At 46.9% G+C, this 27,970-nt stretch overlaps 1 protein-coding gene across 2 annotated transcripts; it reads left to right on the forward strand.

The window, feature by feature from the left end:
- SEMA4F (ssemaphorin 4F) lies at window positions 1-27,433 on the forward strand. Of its 2 annotated transcripts, XM_044261485.1 has the most exons (14): window positions 1-242; window positions 2,478-2,629; window positions 3,289-3,348; window positions 3,586-3,684; window positions 8,307-8,400; window positions 18,631-18,750; window positions 18,851-19,002; window positions 19,637-19,815; window positions 20,031-20,178; window positions 20,285-20,507; window positions 20,649-20,758; window positions 20,887-21,047; window positions 24,750-24,808; window positions 25,075-27,433. In XM_044261485.1, the coding sequence occupies exons 1-14, from the start codon at window positions 98-100 to the stop codon at window positions 25,683-25,685; spliced, it is 2,313 nt and encodes a 770-aa protein (XP_044117420.1). In that variant the 5' UTR covers window positions 1-97; the 3' UTR covers window positions 25,686-27,433. The 2 variants fall into 2 exon arrangements, with proteins under 2 accessions (XP_044117420.1, XP_044117421.1); XM_044261486.1 differs by lacking the exon at window positions 3,586-3,684.
- The last annotated feature ends 537 nt before the right edge of the window (window positions 27,434-27,970 follow it).

Genomic DNA, 27,970 nt, shown 5'->3' on the forward strand with positions numbered 1-27,970 from the left:
GACCGAGGAGATCCGAGTTGGGCCGAGGCCGGCAGAGCCGCGGCTCTGAGCGCAGGTGGCAGGACGCGCCCCACCCAGCGGCCAGGCGGAGCCAAAGATGCTGGCTTCTGCCACGCTGCCCCTCCTGGGCTCCCTGCCACCTCCGGCCTCGCCCTTCCCGCTGCTGCTGCTGGCGGTGCTGACCGGCCCAGTATCCGGCCGCGTCCCCCGCTCGGTGCCCAGGACCTCGCTTCCTATCTCCGGTAAGGCGTGGGCGCCCCCGCCCTCAGCCCTTCGCACCGCGCCCGGGCCCCGCCTGCAGGTGCCCATACCCACCTGCTCTCCTTACGGACCCGGGCAGGCGCAGTGGGGCCCAGCGCCGCAACGCACCGCGTCCCGCGCTGCCCACGCCCCGCCAGGACCAGGGCGGGACCCCCACGCGGTGCTGCCCCACGGTATCGCTCCCCCGCTTCGTGCTTCGCCTCCCAAGACACGCCCCGGTGGATCCCGCGGCCCTTCACTCGCAGAACCGAAAGAGGGTTAAGCCCCTCACCAGGCAGACGCGGACGCTGAGCCCCGGGCAGGGGATGGGGAGTTCCTGAGGTCCTCCATTTGAGTTCCCTCTCCCTTATTCTGTCTTCCCAAACGTACACCGATATCCCTCACGCCAGCTTGACGCCTGTTCTTCTGCCAAACTCATTGGTCTGTCATTCTATTCAAGCCGCCCATCCTTCTCCAGCTCAGCATTTCCATCTGCTCACTTCTCAAATCCATTCCCTTTATCATCGTTTATATCTGCCTGCAAGCTTTTTGCCCTGCTGGTAGCCCTCTTCTCCCTAACCCACTTCCCAGGCCTCTCACAGCTCTGACAAAACTCCCATTCTCTGGACCATCATCCATTGTAACCCTCTTAACTCCTCAGCATTGCCTGCTCTCTACTCATTCCCTACGCTGAATGTTGGGAAACCGTTCAGTGAGTTGATTTAAAATTCTGTTTAAATGATTTCTAAAATCTTCAGAAGGAGAAAAAAAAAAAAGGAAGGAGATGAGGAAGAAGGCAGAGGATGCCACAAGGTTAAAAATGGTCATTGGAGTGATTCACACTTTAATGGCTTTCTGCTGAGGTGGGCGTGAGCATGGCCACTGACCTTGTTTTCTTCTCTGTGGACAATGAGTGTTAGCTTCCTGTGCAGACAGAGCTAGTGAAGCTGAAAGGACAACCTATTGGCAAAACCTCAGAAGTGGGCAATAGTAGTGTAGAGTCTGAACTTCAGACTAGGACATTTAGGGTTGCTATGAATCCAGAAGACAAACTTGTGGTCAGAGACTGGGGATTTGTCTGTGCTCAAGCAATAGCCACAAGATAGAATGGAGGTTGCCAGGCTGGGTTGATAACCAGAAATCCAGAGAAGTCTAGATAGCAGAGTGAAACAGAGCTGGGGATATGCAGGGAATTTGGGTGTTCCAGGACTTAGAATGAGCATGAGAGTATAGGCAGGTACAGCATAGACATGAATTTGGGTGTGGGAGGATGGGGTGGGTGGGGCCCCATACATCAGCACAGCTAGGAATGAATGGCTTGGAGCCATTCTGTTTTGAGGGTGGCTGAGAGGGCGTAGCACGTAGAGCTGTGTTGGTGCAGGGATAGGGGCCCCAGAGTGAGCTAAGAAGGTAAATTCATGCTAACTCATTTGTCATCATCTTTAAATAGAGTTTTGAATGATGATACGAAGTTTAGCTTTGGCTCAAATGGAGCACATGCCTAGGTAAGAAAGAAAGGAGCCATTTTGAAACATGTAGTACATGTCAGTTGCTTCCACATATGTTATCTCACTTAATTCTGTCAACAAGCCTGGTTGTTGGTGTTTACAGGTGAGGGAAGTGATGCTCAGGGCAAGTAACTTACTCAAGATCATACAGCTGGTAAGTGACAGAGCCACATTAAACACAGGCTGGTCCATTTCCAAAGCACACACTCTTGTCTACCCTTTACCTTTCTGGGTGGAAATGGGATGGGGCTGGGAAGGACAAGAGCAGTGGGAGAGAAAGGGCATAGTCTCCTAAAGTGTTGGTGGAAAGAGTGAATTGTCTCCCTTCTAAGTAAAAAGAAGTTACTAATAAGTAATAATTTAAAAAAAGAAGAAATTGAGAGGGAAGTACTTATACCTTCTATAGGAATTTTCAAATTATGTATCATATTGCTATGAATAGAAATTAGACTTAATATTTATGCTGTTATTTTAATAAAGCATTCCATTTTTATAGAAAAAGCATACTTGACTGCATGGTGTGCTAAATATTCTGGCCTCCTCAGTCCTCTCTCTTTGGGGAGGTTTGATGGTTGGCCTGTAAAAGCTCTGTTTTTCACCCTCCTGGCTGCTAAATAAATGGTACTTTGAAGAAAACAAATTGAGCTCTTGAGCTTTGTCCTTGTGGACCCAACCCTTATGAAGCAATGGCTGATATCACTCTCCCCTCTCACCCTTTCTTCCTGCCAGAGGCTGACTCCTATCTCACCCGGTTCACTGTCCCTCAGACATATAATTACTCTGTCCTCCTTGTGGATCCTGCTTCCCATACGCTTTATGTCGGCGCCCGGGACACCATCTTCGCTTTATCCCTGCCCTTCTCAGGGGAGAGACCCCGCAGGGTGAGAGATGAAAGTGGGGATGACCCCAGAGCATGTGATTAGATACATAGTTTTTTGGGATTGATGGGGGACTGTTCATAATAACCAAATATGTAACAGTAGTGATGGTAGGAGGGGGAGTGTTGGTGAAATTGAACATAGGAAGAATATTCATTATCTTCGCTAAAGGTGATGGCAGAGGTGGGGTGGCTGAGGAGGCTATGAGGGAGGTTCATGACAAGGGAGGAGGCCACAGTGACCAGGTTTCAGGTCACGGTGGGCAGAGGAATCATCAGAATCATTTTTCTTTAGGGAAATAGTTTTAAACTTTTTTGACCATCCCTTAGTAAGAAATATTTGATGCATTTGACCCAGGACAGGAAGTGTGTATTGAAAGAACCCTTTCTTGAAATAATATCTACTCTCCTGTATGTGATACATTCTGATATATCCTATTTCATTAAAAATAAAAGCATTTGATTTCATTACTCATTAATGGGTGGAGATGTCCAGTTTAAAAAACAATGCTCTGATCAGTGGTGGTGGTGGTCGGGGTCGGGATGGGGGTGAGGGGCTCTGCAGTTCTCAAATTGATGGAGGTTGTGGAACTATTTGACCTACCCTGACTTGGGAGGAATTTGGGGAGAATCTGGAAGAAACAATTACTTCTCCTTTCTCAGATTGACTGGATGGTGCCTGAAGCCCACAGACAGAACTGCAGGAAAAAAGGCAAGAAGGAGGTAGGTGTGAATCTCGTCCCTGTCCTGAGTGTCAGTTGAGATCTAGTTCCAGCCCCTGACTCTTGTGTCTGTCCCCTGCAGTGCTCCCATCTCCAGGGATTCTAACGCCATGTCATCCCCAGTCATCTCTGATCTCAGAGCTGCCTCTAACTGTCCCAGAGCTGCCTCTAACTGTCCTACCCTACCTTTCATTGTACCTGCTGCTTCTAATTCTCTCTAATCATCTCTGACCCCCAGGACGAATGTCACAATTTTGTCCAGATTCTCGCCATTGCCAATGCCTCTCACCTCCTCACTTGTGGCACCTTCGCTTTTGATCCGAAGTGCGGGGTTATTGTGAGTGACGGGTGGGAGGATGGGAAGGGTCTTCTGTGAGTGACCATGAGGGGGGGCATGCTTAAGGCAACACTTGTGCATGATACACGTTGGGGGTGAGGGATGTCTTCACAGGGTGGAGCCTTTGTCTGCCATGGGAGGGGGAGGAGGTTGTCTGTAGAAGGTAAGGTATACAGAGTGTAGAGAGAGGAGAGATGGTGAAGGGAATTAGGGATGCTAACAATCCCCGGAGAGGATAAATCCAGGAGAGACTTCAGAGGCCAGTAACTCATGTTTCTTTTGCTCTGTGTACACTTTGTTCAGGCAGCCTAGGTCCATTTCTTAATCAGCACAATCCATGCCTGCTTCTTTGTCCCAGGGCATGTGACTCTCTCTCACTACCTTCTCCCACTTCCACTGCCAACTTCATTCTGTGTGGGCTGTGACCCTCTGCTCTCATGGCTTCTGAGGTCACTGCCCACTAATACAGTACCCGGATTTTGCCTTCAAAGTGGGCACTCTGTCAGTCACGTTTTCTTCTGGGTCCTGTTCATTGCTGCTGGAGCCCTGGGCATCTCTACTCTCACCCTCAGGCAGGCTTGGGACATGTGTACCCCTGATCACCTCTAGGCTAGTCATGGCTTCTGGAGGTAAGGGGACCGGTGGCATCTCAGGAAGGTCTTGATGTTTTTGAACTCTCAGCTTTTCCCATCAGTTATCCAGCAGTCAGTCACTGGTCCTCTGCCAGCCCACACTTGTGACAGGAACCTAGGATGAGTCAAAAGCCTCCCATGTTCTTTGTATTCAGTGGCTTTCCTTTCTGCTCCGACGAGCAATAGGAGGAGTGCAATGACTCCCTTTCCTGGCCCTGATCCTTAACCGTAGATTCTGACTTACCCCTTCTGCAAACTGGAGCACTCCTTGCCACCTGGATCTCATCAGTGCATTTGTCCAAACCCCTCCTTATTGAAGATGATCCTCGTATTTCTGGCTTCGAATGCTGTAATTTATGTTTGATTGCCCCAGTCAGTCCATCTGGGCTGCCCCCGAGGTTAGCCGGTCTTTGGTTGTGTCCTTTTCGTAATGTGGATGAAAGACTCTTCACTGGGGTGTGGATAGCTTCCTCATCTTGGGAAGGTTTCCAGTTCGGGGTGGTATTGAAAATCTCTATATGCCATCAGGTGATGTTGAGGGTATGGTTTTCTCACAGTTCTCACGAAGCTTGGGAAGTAGTGGTAGAACTACCCTTGCCACATAGGTCTTCTTCTGGCTTACACACACTTGGGGACCCTGTGGGTATGAATACCGGCACCATGGCTCAGAGACATCATGATCACTTTCAGTTAGTCTCCTAGAGCTTTCTCTTCTTCCTTGGCTCCCTGAGGGGACCCTAATGGTTGTTAGATTGTATAGACATAAAATGTTTTCTGTACATCCTGTCAGGATTGGACTCCTATCCATTCATGAGAAAATTCAGCAACCAGAGAGAAGCACAGGGTCTGCCTTTGCACTCCCATGACTTTGATCTTGTTCTCTGAACGCTCCTACCTAGCAGGTATTTGAAGTGAAAAACCATCCTTTGGTCAAAGCGTGTTTGTAGGAGAATATAGGGTACAGCTCCCTGCCCCTGAAATCAGCTGTGTTAACTCGTCAAGCCATATACAAAGACTGCCCTCTAGACATTCTCAATGCTCTCATGCCTTTACTGTTTGATCCTGCTACCTGGCAACTCCTTTCTGTTTAAGCAAGTTCTTGCCTTATCCCTAGGACTGAACCTCTCACATCCCAGAGTGATGACTTCGAGACCGTGTATAACTATTACGTGCAAGCTTTGACCACTCACTCAGAGTTGATTGCTCAGAGAAACGCAAGTTCTTGCAAAAGGCAATTCAAGCACTGGACCCACCCCCACCCCCAGCTCTAACAATGTGGAGTGCTGCCATTCAGTGACAGCTCATTGGACATGGAGGAAAAGATTTTAGTTGGCTTTGTTGAGGGAATTTTAGCAGTTAACAGAGGAGAATGCTAGACTTAACAATAGCAATGACAAGACTTTCCGTTGCGTTGATGATGTACTCTGTCCCAGGTGTGGTACTATGGACTTCATATTCGAGACTGAGTTTAGTACTTAGCACTGCACTGTGATATTTAGGTATTATTTATATCCATTTTTCAAGCTAGGGAATAGAAGTTCCAAGAAGTTAGGCACCATGTCTAATATGTAGCTGGCAGAGGCAGAGTCAAGATTTAAATCCAGCTATGTGTCGTTCTGCCCCACAACCCTGTTCTTCTAATCCAGCCTGCAGCACAGAATACCTTATCTGGTTTCAGTGTCTTGTGACATTTGTTCTGTTTCATGTGACGGGGACCATCTTTTCTTTTCTTTTTTCCCCCTAACCATCTGGGGAAGGTGCATTCTTATTCTCAAGAACTCTTCTTGGCCAAAGCCAAAGGATGGATTCCAGCCCGACAGCTCAGTGATAGCCTTCCTGACTAGCTCTGTCTTTCATCTGGAGGGACTTGGCTTCCGCACAACTGATGGTACAATGAGGAATCCCAGCCTTCAGCAGAGAATATAGTGGAGGGGTTTTATCCCCTTCAGACCCTAACTAAATGTCACTTTGATGAGACAGTAAGCATAACCTATCTAGTTAATAGGAGCCTCACTTGCTCAAAAATTATAAGCCTACATAATATAGTGATGCCATTTGGGGAAACTGGATGAGGACTCGTTTTAAGGGGCTCATAGGCCATCTGTGTGAAGAAGTCCAGCTGCCAAGTGCAGACACAGACCAGAGATTGGAAGGCATGAAACTTTCAGAGAATTTGAGGAATAATTTGCACAGAAAGTCTAACTGGAAATGTAAGAATGAGTGTGGTCATTGGAGTATATGTGACGAGGACTAAGGATAGATTTTACATAGTTAGGGTCTAGAAAGGAAAATAGAAGCAACCAAAGGAGATAGAGAAGCAGCAATTAGATAGGGGAGGATGGTAGACTTTCAAAGAGAAGACAGACTATTTGAAGGAGGGGGTGAGCCAGAATTACCAGCTGCACCATAAAGATGAGGAGGATGAGGACTGAGAAAAGGGATCCTTGGTGAAACGTAAGGGGGTAGTCTTTGGCACAGGAATGGGAGAGCGTGATTTGTTTTCTGGGAATACCAAGGGATCCAGGTCTGGTTGGAAGAAAATGTTCATTTCGAGCAGTAGAAAGGAAGTAATTTGGGCTAACAGGTTTGTATTCTAGGCAACAGGGAGCCATTTTGTCAGTCTCTTGCTCAAAAATTTATCCAGGCAGTGACTGATAACTGTAGGTATATTAACCTGTGGCGTAAATTGCAGGCATGGCTAGGCAGTGTGGAGAGGAGGAGCTTACTGCTGCCTTTCTGGGGACAGGATAAGAAGAACCCTGTCAGCACGTTTTTTTAATCTTTGTCCAAAGTGCCCAAGCATCTTGGTAATCTCTCACTGAGCTGTCATCCATCTCTTTTCTCAGGCGAGGCTGCCCTCACTGCCACACAGCTGGGCTGCTTGTGCCCCTGTGGGCTCCTTCATTCTGGAAGACTCTCTTGACCCAGTATTCCCTTTTTGGGGACCTCAGATCACACCTGATTTTAACAGGCCCTGTTCAAGGCTGTCTTGGTAAAACAAAACCATATTTGTGGACTGTAGTTACTAGACAAGTGGTCAGAATGGGCCCATAGTATACTTACACTCAGGGGCTAAGTGTGGCTCCTCCATCCCCATCAGTGTAATTGTGCTCCAGTGACACCATATGCCCTCTCTAGTGAACTGGACGTGTCGTGTCTGCCTCTTCCATGCCATAACTTCGATTCCTAACCAGCCTAACCATTAACTCCTCTGCCCGTCTCTGGTTGAAGTCATCCCTGGTTTCCATTTTTGGATATTATCTTGAAGGCTGGCTTAGTGCTGGTGCTCAGGTAAGGTAATTTCTGGCTAGTCCTGGCGGACTCCTCCATCTTTCGCCTCCTGTCCAGGTCAGTCCTGCTGTAGTCGCTGAATGAAGAAGGCGGTTACTTGCCAAATCCTCAAATTCTGACCTGAGTTTCAGGTCTTCGCTAACTTTGCAGATTCCCTTCCCCCATTCTATGTATCCTTGACTCTGGTCCTGTCCTTTATCCTTGGGGTAGGAGTAGAGGGAGGAAGGCCCTTCTCTCTAAGCCTCTGGGCTTCAGATGATCTTATATTAGCCTGCACTCTTCTTTACCCTTCCTAAGAACTCCAGCTGTCAGGAGGCCTGTTCTCTTCCCTTCGTCCTCCCTGTCCTGTCACATAGTCCCCAGCCAGTTGCAAATCCTAGCATTTCGGAGGCAAGATCTGCCTCTCGGCCTCTTGGTGTCTTCTAGGACCATCTGTGGGATTCCTTCAGCAGGGCATGTGGGTGTTGGTACTAGGGGAATAGTGGGAAGAGGAATAAACTGGCAAAAAGGGGGATGGCAGAGATGGGAAATGCTGGAATGGGTGGGTGAATCAGAACAGCAGACTGGGAGTTATGGGGATGGTAGCAGATGAATGGGAGATGAATGGAAATTGAACTTTTCCTTCATCTGACCGTCTTTGTAATTCTCACTATGAGCCTGTCCATGACCCTAAACCAATTGCCCCCTTCTGGTCTGTAGGATGTGTCCAGTTTCCAGCAGGTTGAAAAACTTGAGAATGGCCGGGGGAAATGTCCTTTTGAGCCAGCTCAGCGGTCAGCAGCTGTAATGGCTGGTGAGTGGGGAGAGCCCAGAACCTGTGGCTCTTTGCTGTAATTGCCTCCTTCCCCACCCCTGCTGTTGGGATTTCTGTGTCTTTCTTTCCTTTTGTTGCAATGTCTATTATTCCCCTGTCTCTTTCTGGCCTTTCCTATTCTTCCCACAGTGCCTGTGCCCTCCTGCTTTTCCCCAGATTCTTCCCCTGGGTTTTCTCTAGAGTATGTATTCTCTGCACCTCTAGTGTAAGTGTTTACTCTGTTAACCTCATTTTCTTTTCTCATAATGCTGTCCCTCCCACCCCCATTTATATGAGGAATCTACTACAATGCATATTGCAATACATTTAGAAAAACTACGGAGAAGAACCTAAGAAATCTTGTAGAATAGCACTGCCCAAAAGCACTTTGTGGGACATTAGAAATGTTCTACGTCTGTGCTGTCTAAAACAGTAGCCATGAGCTACATGTGGCTCTTGAGCCCTGGGACAATGTGAATAGTTTGACCGGAGGAAGGAATTTGCGTGTCTGGTATCTACCAGCTTTGCATAGTTCCAGGGTTTCAGAAAACCACTGCCAATAGTGTGGGATATTTCTTTCTAGCTTTTTAAATAAATGTGTGTGTGTCCTTGCATCTGCACTTGTGCATATAAATTTTGCTGGCCAATCCTTTGTTGCTCAGAGGAATCAGTAATCGGTAATGACTATTAAACAAATTCCTGCTCTTACTTCCTTTGACCAAGCTGTATACAGTTCAAGTGTGCAATGGTTCAATCACAGTTGGTCCCTAAATCTTTTCTAGAGAATACATAATCCTGCAGCAACCACAAAGTGAATTGTTTGTGTGGCACGTAGCCTATCTTTTAGGTCAGACTACCCCACATACACCCTTCAAATTCAGTGAGAGTCTAGCCATTTTCTCACAGCAGTGTAAAACAAACAGGTAAATAGAAATTTTATGAGTGTGTGTATATTGTAAAACTTTTAAATGTCATGCCACATGGATTTAATTTTGAGTTTTGTCATGAAACTTTGTATCATAGGCATTTTTATGCAATTAAAAAAGTTTTAAGATTTTATTTATTTGAGAAAGAGAATGAGCAGTGGGGAGGGTTAGGGAAGGAGGGAGGGAAAGAGAGAGAGAGAAGAGAGTCCCTGCTGAGCAGGGAGCCAATGCGGGGCTCGATTCCAGGACCCTGAGATCATGACCTGAGCCAAGCCAAAGACAGATGCTTAACCGACTGAGCCAACCAGGCACACCCAATTAAACAATTTTTTGTGAAGAAAAATTTTAATAATATGATGCTACCCATCCTGTGAGCATTCCATAATTTAATGAAGCAGTCTCAAGTCACTTATATAAGTTTATTTGATTTCCAGGTTTATTTAGTTTACCTCAAAGTTTTTGCTAATACCCATAACACTGTAATGAACATTTTTGTGCATAAGTTTTTGTCCTCATTTTAGATTATCTCATGATTCCTGGAAAAGGATTACTCTATCAAAGGGTGTGAACATTTTATGGCTCATTATTTGTTGCTAATTGAGTTTTTGGAAAGAGTGTACCAATTTACACCCTAAATCAGCAGGAACGAGAGTGTTTTGTTTTTTTCTCAGATAAATTTCACGAGAATACTATTGTTGTCACTTTGAAAAATCTTTACTAATTTGAGGCTAAAAAATGACACCTTGTTTTAATTTGTATTTCTTTGAATATTAGGAAAGTTAATATTAGGAAGTTTTCATATTTTAGTACTTATTTTTATTTCTTCTTTGATAAATCTATATATATATGCACACCTGTATATAGATCCAAATATATATTCTTGGATTTGGTAAATACAAGAATACTCATATTCTTGGGCCAATTATCAGATGGGATATGTGTTCTGATCTATATCTCTTCCTTTGTGGTTATGTTTGTCTTTAAGCTAAATCCTTCTTCAGTTAGAGAGCAGATAAAAATTTTTCTTCTTACAAATTTTTCCCCCAAATGTTTAACTCTTTGATCTGTTTGGAACCTACTTTGATGAATGGCATGAGGTGAAGATCTAAATTTATTTTTCCCAATTAGCTAATCAGTTGACTCAGCAGCATTCATTGTACTAGTTTTTCTTTCTTTACTGACTTTTGCTGTTAATTATTATAAAATTAATTTTTACCCATTCTTTTGGGCTACATTTTATGAAAAAAATTTAGACACAAGATCTAACAGTGAAATTTTTTTCTTCCTTGTGTCTTTGTAGAAAAAGTCTTAAAAACTAGTTATACAAATTACTTAGTCCTACAGTTAATGACTTCCCTTTTTGGAAAGTAATAAAATAACAAAAACTTTTTGGAAATGAACTTAAACTCTCAATCTGATAAATATAAGATTTGTCATTTTTATCATTCACCTGCAGTTGAAATTGATGAAACCTTGTTTATAGTCATACATGTTTGAATAGAAACAGTTTAGTTATTAGTTTTCTTGGCTTTTTATCTAGCATCTTTGGCAAAACTCTGAGCCAGCCATTGGGTCATTAAGAAAGATTTATCAGTTTTATCGGTTGTCTCTTGATTCTACATAATTTTTTTATCAACAAAATGACTTCTTAATTACAAACTCTAAGGTAATCCATTAACATACTTTCTTTATTTCAAGCAGTAATATATATATATACTCCGTCTTCTGCATGTAATCTCTATATTCCAGTCAGCAGGTGAATTCATATTAGCATGTGGTTTTTTTTTTTAAAGATTTTATTTATTTATTTGACAGAGAGAGATTACAAGTAGACAGAGAGGCAGGCAGAGAGAGAGAGAGAGAGAGAGGGAAGCAGGCTTCCTGCTGAGCAGAGAGCCTGATGCGGGACTCGATCCCAGGACCCTGAGATCATGACCTGAGCCGAAAGCAGCGGCTTAACCCACTGAGCCACCCAGGCGCCCCTAGCATGTGGTTTAAGAACACAACTTTCATAAATAAGATCATTGTATGACAAAAGAACATTTTCAAAAAAGGAAAGACATTTTTCAAAAGGGTTTCTTTTTTTTTAAAGGATTTTATTTATTTATTTGACACAGAGAGAGAGATCACAAGTAGGCAGAGAGGTAGATGGAGAGAGAGAGGGAAGCAAGCTCCCCGCTGAGCAGAGAGCCTGATGCGGGGCTTGATCCCAGGACCCTGAGACCATGACCTGAGCTGAAGGCAGAAGGTTAACCCACTGAGCCACCTGGGCGCCCCTCAAAAGGGTTTTAAATCTTTTTTTTTTTTTTTTTTTAGGTTGCCTTTCATCTGATAACAGATGGAAATGACTATAGAAGTCACTTTCTAACTATTTAGAATGGCTAGTTTCTCCATGTCTCTTTCTGTCATCGATCCAAATCACAGTCAATACCAATATTATACATTTTCTTCTGAAGTTGGTACTTTATAGGGTTATAATTTAAATTTCTTTAAACTTGACCCAAGGACCAGTATTCAGTTGGAGCTTTCAATGTTGATCTGTTATATCCTGCTGCCCCTTTGTTTTGAAAATAGCAGTATAGATAGTAGTGACAACATTATGTAAGAACTAGAACTTAAATTCCCAGTTAGGATTTATAAAAATGTCCTTGAGGATAATAGAGGTATTTTGAAATAGAAAGAAGAGCTTTTAGTAATGAAAATATTATTAGAATGTAATAGCAGAGTATTTCTTGTTTAAATTTTAAAAATTACAATGTGCATTGTGGATAATTGAGAAAATAAAGAAATATATAATGAAGGAACTGAAAAGCCAATTGTAATTCAGTTATCACCAGGTAGCCACTAATACTGTTTTCGAGTATTTTCTTCTACTGTGTTTGTCCATGTGTATATTTGTAATACATTGGCATTATTGTACATATGCCACTTAATTTTGTATACTGAACATTTTCTCATAGAATTAATTATTCAAAACATGATTTTTAGTGATTGCATACTCTCCCATCACTTGAATTAGCACAGTCTATTCCCATATAATTATACGTTCAAAATGTAAGATAAATGATTGCTTTTATAAATATTGCTGCAGGGGAAATTTTTTCACAGAAATGTTTATGTAAATCCCTTACATAAATCTAATTAATTGCATATGAGTCCATCCAGAAAGTAGAATTGCTGGGCCAAAGAGTGTAAAGGTTTTTATGGTACTCAATGGATTTGGCCAAATTGCCCTCCAGTTAGTCCCTCCAGCATTGACAAGAGGGCCTCTTTCATTGCACCCTTGTCAGTCCCAGGGAATACAGTTAATAAACATACAGTTGGGCGCCTGGGTGGCTCAGTGGGTTAAGCTGCTGCCTTTGGCTCGGGTCGTGATCCCAGGGTCCTGGGATTGAGACCCGCATCAGGCTCTCTGCTCTGCAGGGAGCCTGCTTCCCTCTCCCACTCTATGCCTGCCTCTCTGCCTACTTGTGATCTCTCTCTGTCAAATAAATAAAATCTTAAAAAAAAAATACAGTCCATTATGACCTCTTCCAGAGCCCAATTTTATGTATTTTTGCTTGCATCTCCATTAGTGAGGTTGAACACTGTTTATTAGTACTGGCATTTATTTAGGAAAAAGCCTTAGAAATCTTGTCTTCAAATATGACATGTATTTGTAATGCACTTAGATAAAATTAGCATTTTCTCAGTGTCTCTTTTTTGCACTGTTCCAGTTTGGAAAAATGCAGATAATTTGACGGTAATGTTCACATTAGCCTAAGAACACTGGAACTTCCTTCTGTCTCCTCTGGAGGGTCTTTGTCTTCTACTCATCCCTTCAAGATTGGTGTTCCTTGGACCCCCTCTCAGGGTCCTGTTCTTTTCTCATTCTATGTGGTTGTGGTCTCAACCAGCCTCACAGATTTGTTTCCACTGCATTCTGATGCCTCCCAGACATTATGTGGAGCTATAGACCATGTTTCCAGCTGCTTTCCAGACATCTTCACATAGTTGTCCCACAGATCTCAAAGTCAGCATGCCCCAAACCAAGCTCATCATCCTTACTCTCCTTCCCCAAACCTGCTCCACCACCAGAGTCTCCTCCTCTGAGTACACAGTGCTGCTACCTTCCCGTGTACCCCAGCTGGAGATAGCAGTCAATTATCCTCTGTTCTCCTAGCAACATCCTGTAACAGATAGGGCTTTTATTGAGAAGAGCAGGAGGAAGGAGTATTTGTTCTTTCTCTTTGGGACTCTGTCCTTTGTTTAATCATCTCTGTTTGCTCTCATGGTATCTTGCGATGATTGCATCTGCCAAGAAGCACTGCAAATGTTCCTGATATACTGGGTGCTGCTGGCATTTTGGGGTCAGACCTACCTCTTTTTTTTTTTTTAAAGATTCTATTTATTTATTTGACAGAGAGAGATCACAGGTAGGCAGAGAGGCAGGCAGAGTGAGAGGGGGGAAGCAGGCTCGCCGCTGAGCAGAGAACTCGATGTGGGATCATGACCTGAGCTGAAGGCAAGAGGCTTTAACCCACTGAGCCACCCAGGTGCCCCTTAGACCTACCTCTTAAATTTAGGCGTGTTTGCTCCAAGACTAGCATTCACACACTGATACAAGACAGTTAGAAATACTGTGTGAACAACAAAGGAAAAGGTAGAATAAACGCTGCATCTCCAACTAGCTAATTATGTCCTCATCGTAGGCTGTTCTATAAAAAAAAAAGTATCCAGCTGGCCTCATCCTTAGATAAGGAAATGGAGACTATTAGGCTAGGAGCTAGCTATCTTGGAAAGCTTTGACTGTGTGAAGAAAAGGGAGTGGAGGAAGGCAGGCCAGGGTGTGTTTAAAATCCTTCTTTTTTTTTTAAAGCTAATGAATGATTAATCCTATTAATTACACCTTCTTTAGAAAGAAGACTGTTTTGGTAGCAGAATGAAAAATTGAAACCCCAGGTGCAGGGAAGTGCAAACTGCCATGACGAGTGTGAGGCTGTCAGTGTTGTTGCTAACACATCTGGGAAGCCTAAGTCTCAGGCTTTAGGCTTGGGTGAGGAGAGCTCTATTCCCACTTTTGATTGTGATGTTTCTTTGGTTGTGATTCATCTCTTGTGGCTTTCTTTCAGTCTTTTTTTTTTTCCCTTGGTATTTCCAAAATGAAATATATCTTAATTTGGAGGGATATAAAAGTGAAAGACGGTAACTGCAACAAACATTCAGTGGGCACCAAAATGTAGAAAGGAGAAAATAATAATCATTGTAATTCCATTAATCAGAAATGTGTTATTAACACTGTACAGCTGTCACTCCTTCCCATCTTTCTTATGTCTGCAGACATATACGAGTCTTTTAAAATTATAGGGTTATATCATACCTGATGTATTTTTTTTTTCACTGAATTCAGCACTGCGGGCATCATTCTCTTTTGCCAATAGCAAATGTGTGTTTTAATGTTTACTGAATCGATTCATTCAGTACTAACCTGCCAACGATCGCACATACAGTGATATTTTGTTATATGAGCAATGCTACATAATATTTGAGATTGAGACCGTCCTGGAGAATCTAGGACATGTGGTGATGCTGTGTCCTCCTGAAGCTGTGACTGTGATGGCTGCTGCTCCTTTTCCTTGGGTCGTGTGTGTGCATGTGTTACAAGCCCCTTGGTACTCCTGGACTACCTGGAACCCTGCTGCTTCCCCCCAGAGTGTCTGACCCCTCCTGCTGTCCCTTAGTGTCAGTGACCTTCTGCTCTTTCCCTCCAAGTGAGTGTGCTCTTTGGCAATTTTGGGCTCCGGAGTTCCTGACTGACCCCGTTGATCCCTTAGAAACTTCTGGGACCTTTTACCTCCACCCGCTTTTGGGTCCTGACAAAATATTTGTTTGTAGCCACCCCCTACCACCACCCTGCACCAAGTCATTCTCCTAAATATTCGTGACTGTCTCCTCCACAGAGCTCTCTCCATTCTCAGGTGTCCATGACACAGCTTCCATGGGAGTTCTGGTTGTAGAGTGTTTTGTGTATAATTCTTGTAGGGAGATTTCTCATCCTAACTCTGGCTTCTGGATCAGTTTGTGGTTTTGTTTTTTTTTTTTTTTTTTTTTTAAGATTTTATATATTGGGCGCCTAGGTGGCTCAGTGGGTTAAGCCGCTGCCTTCGGCTCAGGTCATGGTCTCAGGGTCCTGGGATCAAGCTGAGCATCCGGCTCTCTGCTCAGCAGGGAGCCTGCTTCCTCCTCTCTCTCTCTGCCTGCCTCTCTGACTACTTGTGATCTCTCTCTGTCAAATAAATAAATAAAATCTTAAAAAAAGAGATTTTATTTATTTATTTGGTAGGCAGAGAGGCAGACAGAGAGAGGAAGGGAAGCAGGCTCCCTGCTGAGCAGAGAGCCTGATGCTCAGCTTGATCCCAGGACCCTGAGACCATGACCTGAGCTGAAGGCAGAGGCTTTTTTTTTTTTTAAAGATTTTATTTATTTGACAGACAGAGATCACAAGTAGGCAGAGAGGCAGGCAGAGAGAGAGAGAGGAGGAAGCAGGCTCCCCGCAGAGCAGAGAGCCCGATGCGGGGCTCGATCCCAGGACGCTGGGATCATGACCTGAGCCGAAGGCAGAGGCTTTAACCCACTGAGCCACCCAGGCGCCCCCGAAGGCAGAGGCTTTAACCCACTGAGCCACCCAGGTGTCCCCGGATCAGTTTTCCACCCGCCTTGGAAGTACAGATGGTTGGCTTATTCCCTGTTCCGCGTGCTGTCAGACCATTCCCTCAACCTGGTTTTGTCCTTCCTGAAGTACTCTGGGAGGAAATGGGGTGCTATTTTATAGCCCCCCTTCTGGCAACAACTCAAGCATGTGGTCTCTGAGGTTTCACAAAGAGCGTCAATACCCGCACTGAATGACGGCCATGTGCCAGGCCCTATGTGGGCTCTACATTTGGATCGCATTTAACCCTCAGCAGGGCTCCGAGTGGAGGGTGGTATTATCTCCCTTCTAGGCTGGAGGTTCCTGAAGCTTATTTGCCAAGATCATACTGCTTGTAAGTATTCAGGGTCCAAAGCCAGGCCTTCCGAGCTCCCGAACACTTGGATTCTTTTCACCATCTCCAGGGATAGAATAGTCTCCCCTCCCCACCCTCTAACCGTCTGCTGTTGCCCTCAGAGGCTTTTTGACCCTTTTTAGCTTTGTAGGAAGTATTTTTTTAAATAGTGGTTATTTTTCCAGCACCTGAGACAAGCAAGTTTTCTCAGGCCTCTGTGACCCCAGGATGCTGGTGCTTCCCCCAGAGTGGCCCTGCTCTACCCCTACCTTCCAGACTCACGAGTCCACATGGCCCGCGCTGGGCCTTCCCTGCACCGCCTTGCAGCACACCAGTCTCTCTTGCTTCCCTAGCCTCTCGGACTTGATTTTCCACGTTGTCTTCAGTAGCCTCTCCCCTGAAATGGTGGTATCCCCAGGGACCTTTTTCTCACTTCCTCTTTCTCCCTGGCTGTCATGTTCATGGCCAGGCTTAAGCCTGACTCCACAGTTCCCTGACTAGCCCTGTTGCCTGGGTCTGTCTGTCTGATGGCCTTACAGAGTCTCCAATCACATGTCCTGAAGGGAGTTCAGCCTCAGCACACTCCACATCTGGTAATCCCAACTACTTGCTTTATCTGGTTCTCTCCTCTCATTTCCTGGCTTTGCTCATAGTATCACCCTCTGCTGTCATCCATCTTAGAGGCTGGAGATCTTAAAGACGTAATTTTATTCCATTCTTTCACCTTTCATATTCAGTTGACTTTCAAATCTTTTTAATTGATTCGGCCTCAGAAATATCCCCCCAATCAAGCCCTTTTATTTTATTTACCTTTTTTTTTTTTTTTTTACACCATTTTCTTTCCTCTGCTGCTACTTAATTCTGGCCTCTACTCTTGCCTGGAGTGTGTGAATGGACTTAACTAGCATTATCTTCTTAAAGCCTAGAACTGGTCATGCCACTCTTTCCTTCAAGAAAATCTGCAGTTTTCCCTCTTACCTGGAGAATAAAGTCCACATCCCGTGGCAGAGCAGCCTCTTCACATTTGGATGCCCACATTTCACCTCCAGCTCCATCTCCGCTCACTAGCCCAGTAGGTGCCTGGCCCCCACCAGAGCTACAGCCACAGGGAGCACCCCACGTCCCTGAACGTGGCTCCTCTCTTCCCCACCTGCTTGCCTTCCTCCCTGAAGTCCAGCCCCCTGGCAAATTGCTTCTTCCTCAGACCCAGCTTAGATGTCACCTCTTGGGGGCTGCTCCCCCCCCATTTAGAGGTAGCTGGGTCCTCCTCTGTGCTCCCCCAGTGTCTTCTGGTACCTGAGCCCACGTTTGTCTTCCACACTCGAAGGGGGAGCTCTTGGAGGCAGTGTTATGCTCAGCACATGGCACAGTGGCTCAGACGTAGTAGGTGGTGAAGGAATGCCACTCTGTTCTCTCCAGAGTTCCTGGGAGACTCAGAACTCCTCTGGGGCTCACGACCTACTACCCCTGAGTTATTGTCTCCTAGTTGCATGTGAGCACTTGTCTGTGTTATAGGGTGGCTATAGGTGTCTTAGACTCCTCCCACAGAGCTATACCTCCCCTTCCTAGTGGGGATCTGTGATTTCTGTCTTCTCCAGTCCCCACCATCCCTGGAGCACCTGTGCTCCTGCACCGAACCAGGAGAGAGGGTCCGCCTCCTCACTGCTTCCTCTGGCTGCCTGTGCAGCGTTCACGAATCCCCCAGGCTGGTGTTCCTCCAAGGGAGGTCCTGAATCACCCACATGAGGGTAACTTGGGCAGCTTAAACTTAGTTCTTGGACCCTTCCCTAACTCTGCTGGGTGAGAGTTACTGGGCCCAGGGGCCGGGAACTTATGTTTTGATCAATTCTCCAATGGGTGCAGGTACACCCTAAAGCTGTGCCTGGTTCCGGAGCAGGGTCCACCCCCATTCAGAAAGAGCACCAGTTCCCTGAGACATGTGCCAGAGTGGGAGAGTGGAAGTCAGACCGGGCATGCTGCAAAGCGAGCCCCCTTCCTGGAGTGTCACGGTGCCATCACTACAGTATGGGATAAAGGCGGCCCCAAAATAGCCATGACAACAAACAAGCCAACAGACAGACAAAGCCTGATTTTCACCAGGGCAGCCCTTCCTCTTCCTTCCTGCACATCAGCATGCTGGCAGTTTTCCCTTAACACGGTGGCCTTTCCCACCCTGGAGCACTTTGTGTCTACCTTGACTGGAAGTGAGATGCTGCTGTGTCTGCAACCCTTTGCTTCCCCAGTCGTCTCTGACAGCCTGTCTCCTCCCTGTCGCCCTGCAGGGGGCGTCCTCTATGCTGCCACTGTGAAAAATTACCTGGGGACGGAGCCGATTATCTCCCGGGCTGTGGGTCGCACAGAGGACTGGATTCGGACAGAGACCTTGCCCTCCTGGCTTAACGGTGGGGAGAGGGGGAGGGGTGCTCGGTGGGGGACAGAGCTGGCTGAGGCCGAGTGGTCCCAGGCTGTGTCTGTAGTAACTGAGTCCACTGGTCTCCCCAGCCCCAGCCTTTGCTGCAGCCGTGGCCTTGAGCCCAGCAGACTGGGGGGATGAAGACGGAGATGATGAGATCTACTTCTTCTTTACGGAGACTTCCCGAGCATTTGACTCATATGAGCGCATTAAGGTCCCACGGGTGGCCCGTGTGTGTGCGGTGAGACCACTGTTCCAACTGTTTGTCCTCTTCTGCTCTGCCTGTTCTGTCTTTTCCTCTCTGGGCCTGTCTTTGTGTCTGTCCTCTGTCTCCTTTTTTCCTCTGTCCCAACTTCTTTTCTGGGAGCTTGGGGAGTGTGGGGAAAGGCTCTGGCCTTTCACCCCTATAATTACCCTTATGACAGACTATCCTCGGGAGGTAGACTGGTGGAGAGGTCAAAGGCAGGAACTTTTGAGAGCTAGTCCTGGGTTTAAGTCCTGGCTCCACCAGTTCCTGCCTCTGTGACTCTGGGCAGCTCCTTTAGCGTCTTTGAACCTCCCCTGTGAGATGAGGATAGTAATGACCTCTAGCTATAAGGGTTGTTTTGAGGACCTAATGAGGTGGCTTATGGAAAGCTTACAGGGCAGTATTTCATAAGTGCACAACGAACTCAGTCACCGCTGTTGTTACTGTGACCCCATCCAACCCTGGATCTCCTTATCTCCTATAGTACTCTGTACCTCCATCCTTGCTTTTCTGTGCATCTGTCTTCCCATCTGTCTGTGTCTGCCCCGAAGATAGGGGCTCTCTTGGTGTCCACATGCCTCCCACAATGTTCTTCTAAAGAGAATTTCCCATGCACTTGTCACCCCAGGGAGACCTTGGGGGCCGGAAGACCCTCCAGCACAGATGGACGACCTTTCTGAAGGCTGACCTACTCTGTCCAGGCCCTGAGCATGGCCGGGCCTCCAATGTCCTGCAGGACATGGCCATTCTCCGACCTGAGCATGGATCGGAGACCCCCATCTTTTACGGCATATTTTCCTCCCAGTGGTGAGGGGAGCCTGGTGTGGGGGAGAGTTACGGGGTGGGGGATGATAAGGGATGGGTGCAGTGTCTGTGCTGCCTGCTTCAGAGGGGGTGGGCTATCCCTGGAGCAGCCTTCATGGCTCCCTTTGCCTTTCTCATGGCTCCTCTTATTTGTCAGGGGTGAGTTGCTGTTCCCTTGTTCCCTCCAAATATCTGCCTCCAACCTGTGACTCTTACAGGGAGGGGGCGGCCATCTCTGCTGTCTGTGCCTTCCAACCCCAAGACATTCGGATAGTGCTGAATGGTTCCTTCAGAGAGCTGAAACATGACTGCAACAGGGGACTGCCTGTCATGGACAACGATGTCCCCCAGCCCAGACCTGGAGAGGTGAGGGGGTAGGACGTCTCTTCACTTCACAGAGAAAGGACCCAACCAGGGATCACAGATGCTTCCTGGCCCCTGGGAAACTGTCCCTGTCCTGTGTTTCCTCTAGTGCCTCACCAATAGCATGAAGCTACAGCAGTTTGGCTCATCGCTCTCCCTGCCTGATCGTGTGCTCACCTTCATCCGGGACCACCCTCTCATGGACCGGCCAGTATTTCCAACCGATGACCATCCCCTGCTCGTCACTACAGATACAGCCTATCTCCGAGTTGTGGCGCACAGGGTGACCAGCCTCTCAGGGACAGAGTATGATGTGCTGTACCTGGGGACAGGTATGTTTAACGGCCCAGCGAGGAGCCCACCCAGGGGACATGTGCTCCTGTCACAGAGCGGGTCCTGCGCGTACAGGTGTTAGTGTTGCCAGGCACAGGAGTGGTTCTGTCATTCTGTCTGGCCACCTGTCTGCTTCCTAGAGGATGGACACCTCCACCGAGCTGTGCGGATTGGAGCCCAGCTCAGCGTCCTGGAGGATCTGGCCTTATTCCCAGAGCCGCAGCCAGTTGAGAGTATGAAATTGTATCAGGTGAGTTATAGATTTGGGGGAGTTATAGATTTGGGGGAGTGTGGTGGGGGTACCTCTGAGTCCAGAGCCAGTTTGTTACCGTAAGGTCTGGGAGAGCCAGTGTCTTCTTCCTCACTCTCTTTCTGTAGAATTGGCTCCTGGTGGGCTCCCGAACCGAGGTGACACAAGTGAACACCACCAACTGTGGCCGTCTCCAGAGCTGCTCAGAATGCATTCTGGCCCAAGACCCTGCCTGTGCCTGGAGCCTCCGGCTGGGTGCGTGTGTGGCCCATGCTGGCGAGCATGGCGGGTGAGTGTTGCTGCGTTGGTCTCTTGCCTGTGGTCCCAGGGCACCTGCCCATCCACGTGTTTGTGTCTATGTCTCATCTGTCTGGGTACCTGGATCCTCAGTAGAGCATGCAACTCTTAATCTCAGTGTGAAGAGTTCAAGCCCCATGTTGGGTGCGGATCCTACTTCGTTTTTATTTTATTCTATTTTTTTGAGAGTGTGGGTTGGAGGTGGGGGCGGATGGTGAGGTTGGGGTACAGAGGGAGAGGGACAGTGAGAATCCCAAGCAGGCTCCACACTCAGTGCAGGACCAATGCTGGGCTGGATGTCACAGCCAAGATGATGACCTGAGCTGAAATCAAGAGTCAAATGCATAACTGACTGAGCGACCCAAGCATCCCCAAGTGGAGCTACTTAAAAAAAAAAAGTGCCTCATCTGTTAATGCTGCCCTGTGTGTGTGTGTGTGTGTGTGTGTGTGTTTCTGTTTGTGTCACTTGTGTGTCCATCTGTCAGTCCATACTGACTGTCTGGTGCTGCCTCATCCGTATCCTTGCCTCTCTGCTGGACCTGCCCTGGCTGTGAGACTGACCTCCAGGTTGCCACACACTTCTCAGTTTTCACTTTACAAGAGCTCTCAGAAGTGTTTGCACTCTTGACTGCTCCCTCCGAACTTCCTTGCGATCCTCTTGCCTTCTGTGACCCTGCGTAATCCCATATTTCCTCCCTCCCCCACCAGTCTGTCTCCCTTACAGATTCCTTTTCCATCCCACTTCCGAATGTTGGTATTCCCTGGGGTTCAGTCCTTCCTCTTACACTTCCACACACTCTCGAAGTGGTCACATTCCCATTATCTTCAACACCGAGTGCCGCCGACCACCACTGATGTGTCTTTCGTTGACCTGTGGGATTCCCTGCCTCGAGGTCTACTTGGTAGTCCCTTGGGAGGCTTCACAGGCAACTCGAGCTTAGCGAGTCTCCGCACACACTGTTGTTTCCTCTTTCCTTCATGTGCTCTACCTGTGATTTTCATCATTGTAAGAAAGGGACCTCCATCCAAGCCAGAACTGCCCTTGCTGTCGTGCAGTTTGTACTGACTCTAGCTCCATCTGTCATACCCTCAGTCCGCAGCCATTCCCCTCCTTCTCTGCCGCTATCACCCTAGTCCAAGCCATCATCACTTCTTGACTGGATTATTCTGGCAATCTCTTCACTGGTCTCCTTCGACCATTGGGGCATCCGACCATCTCTTTTCCCCTCAGCAGCCAGCTTAAAATTGTATGTCACATTGAAGCAAATCCCTGGCATCATACCCATCAGAAATATTTCAGTATATATCTCCCTCAGGTCAGGACTCGCTCTCGTTTTTTTCTTTTTAAAATTTTTAAAATATTGGGCACCTGGGTGGCTCAGTGGGTTAAGCCGCTGCCTTCGGCTCAGGTCGTGATCTCAGGGTCCTGGGATCGAGTCCTGCATCGGGCTCTCTGCTCAGCGGGGAGTCTGCTTCCTCCTCTCTCTCTCTGCCTGCCTCTCTGCCTACTTGTGATCTCTCTCTGTCAAATAAATAAAATCTTTAAAAAAATTTTTTTTAATATTTTATTTATTATTTGAGAGAGAGTGTGTGAGCATGAGTGCAGGGAGGGGTAGAAGGACAAGCAGATGCCCCAGTGAGCATAGAGCCCACCATGGGCTTCACCCCAGGACCCTGGCGTCCTGACCTGAGCTGAAGTCAGCGCCTAACCGATGGAGCCGCCCAGGTGTGCCCCCTGCCCCCAACAAGAACTCTGTTAAAAAACATATTATTATAAGGGATTTCAAACATTCAAAATTTGAATAATACAATGAATTCCTATCACCTGTTGCTCAACTTCACAACTATCAACTCCTAACCTTGCTTCACCAATACCCTCACGCACTCCCTGATGTTGTAGAGCAAATCTTGAACATCTTATCACTTTATCCATAAATCTGGCAGTATACATCTTTAACACAGATGGAATTAAAAATGAAACCGTATTATCATTATTATCCCATAAATTTAATGTGACAAGACATCCAGTCAGTGTTCCAATTTTCCAGTTTTCTCAAAGCCAGCGTATACTTTAAGATAGTTGCTTAAGTTAGGATCCAGACAATGTCCATCAATTTAAATTGGTGTCTTTCTTAAGTCTTTGACATTTTTGGTGATATTCCCTTTAATGAAACATTTTTAATTGATTGCTTGGAAAATATTTTTTTCAAACTGACTTTGAGATTTCCTATTTTGAAGCCCAGTTAATTTACAGTATATTTGTACATATTACTGAACCACAAGGCTATCAAAATTTTAGAAGTAAATACTTTTTTTGGGAATCAGTTTTTCATTAAGAACTTTGATCTGGTAGTTTCTTTTGGGAGAACTTCTAGATGCTACAACAAGGCAAGTGCTTTATTGTTTTAATACCTATTAAAATAAGAATTTCGTTGTTTTTGGATATCCTGTGTACTCAGGGTCCCCTTAAGATATATATGTTTGGGGGGGGTGTGAGGTATGTCTATACGCTAGTTTATTTCTTGGTAATACAGGAAATTACCAAGTTGGTACTTCTTTTTTTTTTAATTCATTTTTGAAAAATTTATGTGAGAGAGAGAGTGCATGTAAGGGGTGAGGGGCAAAGGGAGAGGAAGAAGGAGAGAAGCAGATGCCCTGTTGAGTGCAGAGTCTGAGGTGAGGTGGGTGGGGCTCCATCCTAGGAGCCTGAGACCATGACCTGAACCAGTATCAAGAGGCAGATACCCAACTGACTGAGCCACCCAGGCATCTCACGGAGTTGGTACTTCTATGATCTCTATCCTCTACACCTCAATTTATACAAGTGAGAAAAAGAAACTGTGGAGTTCCTGTGGCTATAGCTGCACATATGGCCTCTCCATGTTCCTAACTCTCAGACAAACTAAGTGACCTTGGTTTTACCCAGAAGACTGTAATGTATTTATACCAGTCTTGGAGCTCATTTCAGGGACCTTAATTCATGTGGAAGGCATTCACACTCAAATGGAGTCTATCTTTGCTTGAGACTTTCGTGTGTTCAGATAGAACTTGATCTCCACTGATAGCTTGGGGAAGGTCTCCCTCTGGGGAGTAGTGACAGGGGGTTCGGGGTGGGCAGTCTGCCTTGCTGTCAGGCACAGTCCACACATATCCTGGAAGTACCAGGATTGTGTTGTTTGAAGCAGGTGTTGGAGAGAGAAATTTCCTCCATAGAGGGGAGCAGCCTTTATGAAACAAAAAGTCATCTCCCCGACCCTCATAGAATTTTGATTTACTTTTATAGAAAAGAAGTTTTCTTTCTTAATAGAAAACAGGTCAACTGTAGTTTTTATGTTTTTTTTTTTTCTTCCCCAGAGAAGTCCTGTGGTTATAGATACCCAAATACATTTCATGGAACACTAGTATGCATTTTTTAAAAGTGCCCTCCAAACACCTTTCCAACAGACTTAATGCAAATTTAATTCTCTGTGGTCTGCTGGAAATACGTCTAGAATTGACTTGGCAAGTGTCACGAATAGTCAAGGGGGTATTGGGGGGAAATTTTACATTAAGAGAATGTTGACGGATAGTTTCAGGAGTGATTTATGAGAGAATGGGGGCTGTGATTTCATTCTGTTACTGAATGTTCACTGGTACTGAGGAAATCAGAAGGGGATGCTGGCACTGGATTTACCAAGTGTTCTCTTCTGTACAGGCTGGTCCAAGACATAGAGTCGGCAGATGTGTCTTCTTTGTGTCCCAAAGAGCCGGGAGGTCTGTATGGTTTAGGGGAATGTGGGTGGAGTGGGTGAAGGGGGCTAGAATGCTGTCCATTTGGGACCCACTTTAAAAATTGGAAGATATGGCAGCCAGTGACTTTTGGTCTTACTGTCTTTGGGCATCTCCTTTGTATCTCAGTCAGTTGGGTATCTGCCTCTTGATACAGCCCCTTCTTGGGTCTGATACCATGCCATCATTTACCGTGTTACAGCCCAGCCAGTAGCATTACCACCTTTCGTGTCTCTGCTCTCTCTCCGCAGAACGCCCAGTAGTGTTTGAAGTTCCTGTGGCTGCAGCGGCACACGTGGTCTTGCCATGTTCCCCAAGTTCGGCATGGGCGTCCTGTGTGTGGCACCAGCCTGGTGGGGTGACTGCACTTCCCCCCCGGCGGGACGGGCTGGAGGTGGTAGTAACCCCAGGTGCCCTGGGTGCTTACGCCTGTGAATGTCAGGAGGGGGGCGCGGCCCGTGTGGTGGCTGCTTATAGCTTGGTGTGGGGCAGCCAGCGGGGTCCCCCAAGTCAGGCCCACACAGTGGGTGCTGGACTGGCCGGCTTTCTCCTGGGGGTTCTTGCAGCATCATTGACTCTTCTTCTGATTGGCCGGCGTCAGCAGCGACGGCGACAGAGGGAGCTTCTGGCTAGAGACAAGGTGGGCTTGGATCTGGGGGCACCCCCGTCTGGGACCACAAGTTACAGCCAGGACCCTCCCTCGCCTTCTCCCGAAGATGAGCGGCTGCCCCTGGCCTTGGCCAAGAGGGGCAGTGGCTTTGGTGGCTTCCCTCCACCCTTCTTGCTCGATCCTTGTCCAAGCCCAGCCCACGTTCGGCTTACTGGGGCTCCTCTAGCCACATGTGATGAAACGTCCATCTAGGGCAAGTGACTGCTAGTGCACAGGTGACCACTGGAGGGGGATAACCATTGAGATGCTGCAGGTACTGAGCCTGGAAGATGGTTATGGGCTATGAGTTCTCTTTGGTCTTTGCATCATCACTTAGACTTCTGTGTCTGCCCTCTCTGGGCCTGGCTGGGCTCAGGGCCAGGCCTGTGTTTGATCTCCTGATTCTCATGAGAGATCAGAGCTGCTGTCTCCAGTGAATCAGGACTTTTCCCACTTCTGCCCTCTGAACCGCTGCAACTCCTTCAGCCTTGGCTCCCTATCTTGGGCCCGTTAGTTTGAGGTTAGGGAATGGGCCGTAGCTTTGACATTGCCTTCTGGTGGGCCCTGGCTGGAAGGAAGAGCGTTAGAGGCGGTGGGGGCTAGTGTGCATTAAGTTCCTTTGTTCATTCTCTTAGTTTATGGGATTCTCTGTGGGGAGTGCATGATCCCCATGTTGCAAGATGAATCTCTGCCCTGAGATGTCTCCCAACCCAGTTGTCCTTCCTTGAAAGTGAGTGTCAGTATGCAGGTGTTTTGGAAGGCCTGGCCACATGTGCATGCAGGACTGGGCTGGTACTCAGGTGTATCCCTGGGGGTCAGACCCAGTGCTCAGGTATATCCCGGGGGGGCAGGTGAGGGAAGGTGGGAATGAGGCATTGCCTGCAGAACTTCAGACCCTGTAGCCAGTAAAGGAATGGCTTTCCTTTCTAAAAAGAAACAAACCACCACCTGGGCCCCATCACCTATAACCCTTCTCTTGAGTAGAGGAAAAACTCCCAAAGTGACCTTTTGGGCGGGCGGGACAGTGGTACGCGTGACCCAATCATTCTTTGTTTTTGCCTCCCGGCTGCCACCACTGCCACACACAGCTGTTCTTTCTCTTTGGCTCCCGTTAAAAAGACTTCACAACCTTCTAAGTATTAAGGGACAACAAAAGGGGAACAGTCATAGGAAATACAAGTTGCATAAAAATAGGTTTGTATCAGTGACTTTACTCAGGTTGACACCCTTGCCCTAAGTCAGAAGTTCTCCACCTGGGGTCCGTGGACTCCCTGTAATCGTATGCAAAATGTTGTCGGTACATGTGAGTGTATTTTTATGGGGGATGGGGTGGGTGGGTCTGGTTTTCATCAGCTTCTCAAGGCCTTAACCAAGTTAAAGGACTATGCCTCGAGGTCGCCGCCCAGTGGTCAAGATGAGAGAGTGCCAGTCAGCGGCAGTTCTTCCAGCCCTACCATCCCGTTCCCTGTGGTCAGCCCTGGGACTTGCAGCTGCTGGATGCCCTCTTGTTTCTCCGGTTCTTGGAAGCTGGGCTCTGCGTGTATTCGAAGATACTATCAACTCCTACCAAACATAAAGACCTCTTCCTGCTTCACAGCTCCCAGATGCTCTAGGCTTCTCCTGCTCGGTTCTGGTCTTGGCCCGTGTATGTGCCTCGTTCACCCCTGGTGAGGAACCCCACCCCCCGCCCCGAGCTCCAGTGAATGATCCACTCCCTCCCAGTTGAAGTTTTTGGCTCTACTCTCCTTGGCAGCAACCTGTGAACTATTCAAAAGAGTCCCCTTGGGTTTGGAATTACCAGTGGCTTTGCCACTAATACGTGTATGATTATCAGCAAGTGATCTAATGTAGGAACACTGGTTTGTTCAGCTGTTAAGTGGGGATAGTAATACCTACCTCGGGGTTGCTGCAAGGATTGAATGGGAAGACATGTAAACAATAAAGCAGTGTCTACACCAGTAGATGTTGTTATTGCAAACATTGACCTCTGATGCCATAATCCTCTAGCTGAACCGTGTGATAACCATGACACCTGAGTCAACCTAAGCCCCATTCTTCGGGAGGAGAATCGTGGCCTCACACAGACTTCCTGTCCCAGGTCATCTCTGACCAGGTCTTAGCTGCTGATGTCCAGGTTTTGGGAGGATGGGCCCGTGGTTTTTATGATCCTCAGATGTGTGTGAGCTTAGTGACCTTCTTAGTCCAATATGGTACTGGTCTTGTGTTCTTGTGTTTATCCTCACTTTGTTCTCTTAAGGTGATGGATTTGTTCCATTCTGGGAGAGGAAGAGAGGTGAGGTGATGTCAGAGGGGCCCGGGGTCTCTCTGAGGAGGAAAGGGACCAGAGGACAGTGGATTTGGGGCATTTGGTCCTTGGACAGGACTCTGGTTGTAGGAAAATGAGATGAGTAATGTAAGGAAAAATGAGGAAGAGAGAAATAGGCATAAAGGGAAAAAGAGCTAGCTCTCGGTTAGTGTGAAGTTCAGTTCCCCAAACA

Source organism: Neovison vison, chromosome 8, assembly GCF_020171115.1.
Source record: "Neovison vison isolate M4711 chromosome 8, ASM_NN_V1, whole genome shotgun sequence".
NCBI lineage: Eukaryota > Metazoa > Chordata > Mammalia > Carnivora > Mustelidae > Neogale > Neogale vison.

What these genes read in the sequence shown, in the direction of transcription:
- SEMA4F (XM_044261485.1), top strand. Translation starts at nt 98, where the DNA reads ATGCTGGCTTCTGCCACGCTGCCCCTCCTGGGCTCCCTGCCACCTCCG. An exon ending in GTCAGCAGCTGTAATGGCTG is followed by an intron (nt 8,401 to 18,630) that starts GTGAGTGGGGAG and finishes GTCGCCCTGCAG; the next exon opens with GGGGCGTCCTCTATGCTGCC. An exon ending in CATGCTGGCGAGCATGGCGG is followed by an intron (nt 21,048 to 24,749) that starts GTGAGTGTTGCT and finishes TCTTCTGTACAG; the next exon opens with GCTGGTCCAAGACATAGAGT.